The sequence below is a fragment of the Priapulus caudatus genome, unplaced genomic scaffold (genome assembly GCF_000485595.1).
Source record: "Priapulus caudatus unplaced genomic scaffold, Priapulus_caudatus-5.0.1 Scaffold27, whole genome shotgun sequence".
Taxonomy (NCBI): domain Eukaryota; kingdom Metazoa; phylum Priapulida; class Priapulimorpha; order Priapulimorphida; family Priapulidae; genus Priapulus; species Priapulus caudatus.
Genome location: NW_014577088.1, coordinates 208289 through 216982, shown reverse-complemented (window position 1 = coordinate 216982; position 8694 = coordinate 208289). Strand labels below are relative to the sequence as shown.

The 8694-nt window shown below is 44.0% G+C and overlaps 2 protein-coding genes across 2 annotated transcripts in view; both read right to left on the bottom strand.

The window, feature by feature from the left end:
- LOC106814654 overlaps window positions 1–7780 on the bottom strand; it is an 86395-nt gene extending 78615 nt beyond the window's left edge. The window contains exons 1-3 of the mRNA XM_014819003.1: window positions 7558–7780; window positions 3645–3711; window positions 3130–3248 (exon numbers count right to left, since the gene is read on the bottom strand). Of these exons, the coding sequence (XP_014674489.1) occupies window positions 3130–3248; window positions 3645–3711; window positions 7558–7600 (229 nt within the window). The 5' untranslated portion in view covers window positions 7601–7780. The remainder of the gene's footprint in view (window positions 1–3129; window positions 3249–3644; window positions 3712–7557) is intronic.
- A 25-nt stretch (window positions 7781–7805) lies between these two features.
- LOC106814828 (tankyrase-1-like) overlaps window positions 7806–8694 on the bottom strand; it is a 57558-nt gene continuing 56669 nt past the window's right edge. The window contains exon 3 of the transcript XR_001394672.1: window positions 7806–8628. The gene's annotated coding sequence lies outside the window, so the exon portion shown is untranslated. The remainder of the gene's footprint in view (window positions 8629–8694) is intronic.

Sequence of the window (8694 nt, the reverse complement as noted above, 5' to 3'; positions counted from 1 at the left end):
ACACACGCGTGCGCGCACAGACACGCACACACACACACACACACACACACACACAAACACACACACGTGCGCATGCCCGCACACACACAAACACACACACACGCGCGCGCACACACACACGCGTGCGCGCACATGCGCACGCACTCACGTGGCGAGGCACGAACAGTACGCTGCCTGCCTGTCCGTCTGTTGCGGCCGCGTCAATACAGCCACCCGCGAGCATTAATGCATGGTTATATCCTCACAGGGCTCACCGCGCGCGCGCGAGCGTGTGCGTGTGCATGCGAGTGTATACGTGTGCGCGTGCGTGCGTGCAACTGTGTGCGTGTGCATGCGTGTGTGTATGTGCGTGTGTGTGCGTGTGCATTCGTGTGTGTATGCGTGTGTGTGCGTGCGTGCGTGCGTGTATGCGTACATATCTGTGCGTGCGCGCGCGCATGTGACCAGCAGTCGGCCGCTCGGACGACAACGCTCCATCGGTCGCGCGACGGCGTTGATGCTGATGCTGCATCATCGCCGGATAACCGGATCGAAGCCACAGACTGGTGGAGCGTCGGTCGGTCGCGCACGTCTGCTATATACACCGCTCATCAGCGACCATCGCCGCCGCGCTGCCGTCTCTAAACGCATTACGGCCGGGAAACGTCGTCAGCTAGAGCTGCACTTACGGCAGGGTATCTATATATGTGTGTCGCACGCCGACAGCGGTGAACGTCAGCGGGTGTGAATTACAAGCGACTCATGACTAATGCATATATACGTGCAGTCGACACGCAGCGCGCGTGCACAGAAGATATCACAGAAATATCTATTTGTGTATTTACTCTTTACCGTACAAAGATTTGAATGAATCTTAATATATAAAAAATTGACTCGATAGCAACTCCGCTGCAGACAGGTACAACAGATACCGTATGGTACCGAATGATTTCTATAGGGTAAATCGAAAGGAAATGATACCGAATTCGAGTCAACTTAGAAATAGCAGGGAGATACTGTACACACACCGCCCCGAAAACGAGTTAGGGAAGCCATGCGCACAGAATTTATGATTCATCGAGATGGCTATCCCTCATGACATAATTAGGCCATCGCATCGGTTATCCAGCCCGCTAAATTGTAATCATGGATTTCTCGCCGGCACTATAAATTCAAACGGCCCCGATGCACTGCGCGCCAGCTAATTTGCAGCTTTTTACTTGCAGTGCAATTATTCGTCGGACGTGGCTCGTGTATTTTCACGCCCTTAGCGGCCTGGATATATACTCGTGAGGGTCGTACATATAAGAGATAAGAATATATTGCAGTGTTCAATCATCAGTTCTGTACATGCCTACCTCTCTACGTCTGCATTGGTAAGACCGCCACCCTACGACACTATATTGGATTAGCCGATGCTAAAATGCAGACTAACGCTTCATTAGGAGTGTTCCCAACTTTGATATTATTAATGATTAATGATTGATAATCCTAACCCTAACCCTAACCCTAACCTAAATGACATTAAACCACAAACTAATATATGACCATGACCATATATATATAAATATATATATATATATATGTGTTATTATGACCATTAATGACATTAAAGTTGGGAACCTCCTAATGGAGTATCACGACTGTAACACAAATTACCACAGAGTGGATTTATCTTACTTAGGACTTGAGGCAGTAAATATTGCATCAAGCTCTTGCGAGTCGATGAAAGTTTCCCATAATCTAACAATAACTCGATGAAACAAGCACTGTTTTGTATAAGTGCATGAAACCCCGGTGAAAACCTTTTTACTATAAATGTTTAAAAAACATCACTAATTGAATTTAATAGATCCAAACTGAAATTTTTTTTGTAAAACACATTGATACATTTTTTCTCTCAACAAAACCTATGCTTGCCTCGGTTTGCACACGCCCAAGATTCACTATAGAATTTTACGCGGACTCGTCCCCAGCCATGATATATAATCACAGCACGCCTTTCTATACAGCACAACACACTGCGGCTTATGATTGATATACAACTTAAATAATAGAAAAAGACTACAAGTTCAAATATATTACGGGAAGATAAACGCGGGAAGGGAACACACTGGGGATGTAACACTGTCAGTCAAAATTTCTCAAGAGGTTTTTTTTTAAATTACATGAATTTAATGACAACACGTCATATCAATGGGAAATTTTCAGTGGTTCCTACGAAAACTAAATGCAATATTACAAGAACTGAAGCCATCGAAAATAAGTTAGCAATCTCCTTTAGTTCGGCAGGGTCATAATAAATAGTAAATACCTCACTGAATTATACAGCACAGTTATGTAGCATAACTGAAGACTAATTCCACTTCAAACGTTTTAAAACAAAAACATGTTTTGGCAAATTGGAAATACGGAGACAAATATTGAATATATGCATGATCTTGACTAAGGAATCATTAGGTACAAATTTTAAAATATCAGTTAAAGTATTATGAACAACAAGTATTAAAACAGAACGGGTTTTATCAAATAATTAAGTTACGTGAACAGAGTAAAAATGTTAAAAACCAAGTATTTTTTAATTACGCAGGATAATTTGACATTGCACTGCAGCAAGCTGTCGTAGTGTCAGCTATATATATATGCATGTGTGTATCTAAGCATCTGTATTCAAGCATGCGTGTGTTTGCAAACATGATCATGTATTGCAGATACAAATGAAGTAAAGATTCCATTTGAAATTTCTTTTGAGAATACGTTCATGAAAACGGACAAGGTTGGATTTACTGATTAATTTACCGTATGTATAGTTTAATTAACAGCAAAACAAATACAATGGCTGCAATTTCACAAATTAATATTGACCGATTTGTAAGGCTAATCTTAAACATCGAAAACATCTCTTTATATATTGCTACAAGAGGGCTGGGCCAGCAATACGAGGCATGATTCCAGTAGGTTAAACGACAACATTTAGTCCAAACCAACTGAGGCCATGTTAGCAATGAGCGACCAATTTCTAATCATAGCCCATAGCCCATATCATCCACCAGCCCCTGGGCTCTTTCAACTATTGCTATGCCTCAAGAGACGGGCTCGCCTTTACACGCTATGATCTGCTATGTAAGCTTATATACACGATTGCCTTACCTTCAGCTCCAAGGTAGAGTTCATCATCAGCGTGGGTAAAGACAGAATCAGAACCGCCCTCGCTAATATTTCTAGTTGTTGCCGTATCAGGATCCGTCACACTTATATTGGGAACTTGCCTGCACGTAATTGAGAACAAATATACATCTCTCTGCAACTATATTACAAGACGAAGTATGCAGTTACACATTTTTGACTAAAGACACTGGTAAATATTTAAAATGAACCAATGCTTGCTAGGCTAATTACGAGAAGTAATGAAAATTGTCTTAATATTTAATATAACTCTACTAATATAATAGTAAACTGTAGAACATTTCAGAGAACTGTACATACTTCTATGAGCAGAGTTAGAACCACATGACCAGGGTTAACATGGACATGTATTTTTTCTTATGTAATGAGAAAAAGGTAAATACATGTTTTGAATTTTGTACACAAGCGCTTTCATACGACAAGCTACATCATTCATTCACGTGTAACTATAAGCTTAAATGGTCAAACCATGTACTTACGCCTTCTTCTTCTTGGGGCTGCCTGGAATAGCATTGACCCATTGCTGCACTAAACTCTGCCCATCCACTGTAAACAAACATCAAAACTAAATATTTACACGTACACATAAAGACCACCGCCATTATCACCTGGAAAGAATGAGCAAGAAAGTATATCTTATAATATCTACATGAAATTACTGACTGGAAGTTACACACTAAAACGTAAAAACCTTTGTATTACCTGGTCATTGATTGCCTAATTAGACAACACATAGTAATGAAACAAAAACTATACATAGACACGGATGAATATATTTGATAACATAACTATTGTCTCGATCATCCTATGGCTTCAACCTTTGCTAGGTTCAGAATCAGCTTTAACATCATTTTTAAGCGCACTTGACTGCAATCGTTTTTACAGCAGCCAACTGGACATCAATATTTACGTTGACATAACTACGCAACTACGCACATCCCCACTGAAATTCGCTGAAAAACAGGAAGGGAAAATCGTTTATAATATAAAAATTACAGTTTAAAATATATAAGTCAAAATTACACAAGATAAATATATAAAGTTATAATAGTTCTTCAGTTCGCTCCTTACACACAATCTTCCGGAGAAATCTTGCCATATGTTTCACACAGAGTGATGTACCGCCCAGTCGGATGCAATGCAGCAAAACATGTCTTTAGTATTTCGAACACCAATCGGCGAAGAATATATATTAAGACACAAAAACGCGCGGTGAGCGATAACGATCACTGAGGCACAAAGACACCGAACTTAATGCCGTAAAACACTTCACGATTTCCGGACACGTAAGTAAAGTTATTACACAGCACTCTTCCCCGCTGAGAACGCTTGATCAACGCTTTCACCATCGTCTGAATTTACATATTCGACGTGCGAGCGCGACGGCGGCGTGCGTGTTTCACCGTGGCTCATGCACTCACTCTCCCGCTACGCGTAGAACGCTTCTGCATGCATGCAGCGGCACACGTCGCCGTGTATCTAAAAGGTACGCGCGCGCGCCACTCTTCTCTACTCGACGCGTAAAGGGAAAATCAATCAGCTGGTCGTAACTGCGGAAGACTACGAAACCGCCGCCACCCACCCACCAGCTTGCTTGCTCGCTGCGCATCGCGAGCACACATTAAACTTTCATACGATAATTGCTGCCACAGTCCATCAAGAGACATTAGATTTCATTTGGCACGCTGCGATGTGCAGCCGCTTATCGGTAGACTGTAGACTCTGACTGTAGAGCCATGTATATAGTGTGTCTGTGAGGTCGGTGATTTAGCGGAAACGCGCTGAATGAAGCTCAGCACAACGATGAAACGATATACTCTGACAAATTTGCTTCCACTATATAGCTAGCGAGGAAAATCCACGGACACGCACACTGATTCGCCATTTTAACATGTAACGTGTTCTGTATTCATGGCCCAAAATGTTTGCTTAAAAACAATTTCTTAGTTATTTCCACATTCTGGACTAGCGGATTGCCCGGGGAAATCAGTGGCGTTACTCAGTTGGTGACCGCTTGGTTGAAAGGAAAATACCCAAAAAAATCTAGCTAGCTATCTATCCATGCATCCATCGATGCATCCATCCATCCATCCCATTCCATGCCATGCCATGCCATGCCATGCCATCCCATCCCATCCCATCCCATCGCACCGCATCCCATCCCATCCAATATCCCATCCCATGACATGCCATGCCATGACATGCCATGACATCCCATGCCATGCCATCCCATTCCATCCCATCCCATCCCATCCCATTGCACCGCATCCCATGCCATGCCATGCCATGCCATGCCATGCCATCGCATGCATGCAATCCCATCCCATCCCAAACAGTAAAAAACAATAAGAAATCAAAAGATAAAAAACATTAAAAATAAAAAATAAAAATAAAAAAGTAAGAAATTAGAAATGAAAAAAGGGGAAAATAAGTTCCCCAGCTGGGACTCGAACCCGGGATCCCGGTGCAAAAGACGGATGTTCTAGCGATTATGCCACTGCGTCGTTAAAGGAATACACCATGGATTTTATCACTGAACTAAAACTAACGTTAGCTTTAGTTCGTGGGATTCACACGTACGTGATGTTTTACTCTGCACGCACCGCCATCTATTGATGAATAGAATTTTTATCAATTTTTAACTTTTTAACTTTTGTAAATTTTTGTTTTAGCCAGAACCACCTCCCAGACGTGCTGATTCTGAAAATATCTTTAGTTTTTTAAGAAATCAAAAGATAAAAAACATTAAAAATAAAAAATAAAAATAAAAAAGTAAGAAATTAAAAATAATACATACTAAAGAGGTACTAGGTAAAGGGAAAAAATGAAAAAAGGGGAAAATAAGTTCCCCAGCTGGGACTCGAACCCGGAATCCCGGTGTAGGAGACGGATGTTCTAGCGATTATGCCACTGCGCCGTTAAGGTCGTACACCATGGATTTACACGTACGTGATGTTTTAATCTGTACGCATCGCCATCTATTGATGAATAGAATTTTTATCCATTTTTAACTTTTTAACTTTTTAAAATTTTTGTTTCAGCCAGAACCACCTCTCCATGCAGACGTGCTGATTCTGAAAATATCTTTAGTTTTCCTCTAGGCTGCGGAGTTCTCTAGTTTAATATGCGAGTACGGACTAATTCGGCTGAACAACTTTATATAAATATATATAGAAATATCGGGGCACGTAGTCACAACCGCATTGACCCCCGGACGTACCCGCCTTCATTGAATCCATCCCTACTGATGCACGCCCAATTAATTCCGTAAACAGCATGTCTATTATACGTCTATCTTACACTCATGTAAAGCTGAAGAGAAAAGCTGTCATTCTCCCGTTAACATTAAACAGAACCGACTTCATAAATATCCTTTGACAGTAATTCTTCATTTAAACTATGACAAATATCATCCCTAAGTAATAACCACATTTATCATAGGAGGAAATATCACAAGAGGAAATATTACAGTTATCTTGCGCGATAAGTTCATTCAAACAAACTCATAACAGCTAAGAGATAAAATAGTGCTCTAGCTCTGCTCATAAAATATAACAGATGCGAGGTTACAAGAAATGCACAGCAAAGAGGCACTGCATCGTAACAAGAGTCCATTAACCTCTTAAATTGGGGTTAATGGGCTCTTGATCGTAAGTAATAGGTATTGTGATTTCTACACTACTAGGTGTCGCTACTATGTAGCTTTGAGCTTTGATATGTGCATGGCGCGTTCAAAGCGTTCAAAGCGTTGGCAAGTGCCAACACAAATGCGCTTGCACAATCCACAGTCGCAACCATACACAACCAAGGTCAGGACAGTTTCAATGGAGGTGTATCAATGTGAAAATAACTAACAGACAATTTAGCCCGGAGGTGGACCTTTGGCATTTAGGGTAGAGAACAGTAATGGCTTTGAGTTTTCATTTAGAGAATAACAGAAATAAGTCCAGGCAGACGTTGATCGGTACGTGTGTTTGGCTTAACAGAACCAGCTGCAAAGACCGAGGTGGTGGGCACATTAACTATAGGTCTAAATGTCTTCTGAGTTATATAAATAAATAAATATATATATATGCATGTATGCCAACCCTTAATTATTGCTGAATTATTGCTGACTCCTGAAATTATGTTACTCTACTCTCTGCACCTATATACTACAACTTATTATTCATAATTTGTTCCAGAGATGGCAGCACATGACCATCTGCAATGCGATATATAGTAATTTTATCTATAATTATATCCTTGTAAACTCACATACTGTCCACACATATTGCATAGAATGGAATCTGAACGTTGACCTATAGTATATTATACTACGAAGCAGACGCATCGTGATCGACACCTCAACACATTTATATCACGAAATTGTAATAGTAAAATTGTACTCACCGCTCGTTTGCGACACGAGCTTCTTGCGACCAGCATCAGACATGTTTCCTCCCAATCTCTCCTCGTAAAAACTCTCCGAAAGAACTACGCTGTGCGCGTCGCCGAGGGTGACAGGTGGCCCCTGTGTGCAGCCGGTATGTGACGTCACCGCCGCCGCCGCCTCCGCCGCAGGCGAGTTCTGCCGCGGGGCCGCGTTACCCACCGGTTCGCTCAGTCGCGCCGCGCGAGCCGCATGCTCGAGCGCAGCTCCTCCGGGCGTCGCCTCCCCGCCGCCGTCGCCCGATCTCGTCTCCGCGTCGTCCGGCGAGCCCGACAGATACTTGCGGGACAGCGTCGGCGAGTCCCACTCGAGGCTGTCGTCGAGCGAGAAGTGCACCTCGCGCACGCCGCTGTTGCCGGAGCCGGGACTCGAGCTGGGCAGTGAGGAGCGCGCACCCGCAGCGCCGAGCGCGGGCGACCCACCGAGCGCCGAATCTCCCTCCTGATGGCGCCACCCACTGTTCTGCCGCAGCACGCACTGACGAAGGTCGCGCGCGTGATGGCCGTTGCCGTGCGCGACTTCGCCGATATTGATCGCAGTACTCGCCGACTGCGAATCGGGATTCTGCGCGGAGTCGGCAACTGTTTCGTCGGCAAAGATTACCGGCCCGGACGCGAGCGGGTCGCTTGGGGACAGCCGCCGCGCCTGACGAGACGACTTTGTCGCTGGCCCGGCGTCGGATTCCAAACGCGCGCCGCCGGAAACAACCCGACCCCCTGCGTTCGCGCGCACGCCCTCAGAAGGGATGCTTTCCTCGAGCTGGTTGATGAGCTCGTCGATGACGCGGTTCGTTTTCGATGAGTGCTCGCGGTGCAGCTCCTGACACGGCCCGCTGAAGTAATGGCCCTCACACAGCACGCTGCTCGCGTCGGGCGCGTACTCGAGTTCCGGAGACGGATAGTCCCACACGTAATCCTGCTCGGAATTACTCGTGGCCGCCGCAATCTGCTCGCTGTCGGCAGCAGGCTTTGTCGGCCGTATCCCTGCCGCCGCCGACGGCTGCGGGGTCCCGCCCTCCGAACAACGAACACCTGCAAAACGTAATCAGGATTAGAAATGGTGCACGAGGTTCTGCATACTAATATAATAATAATAAA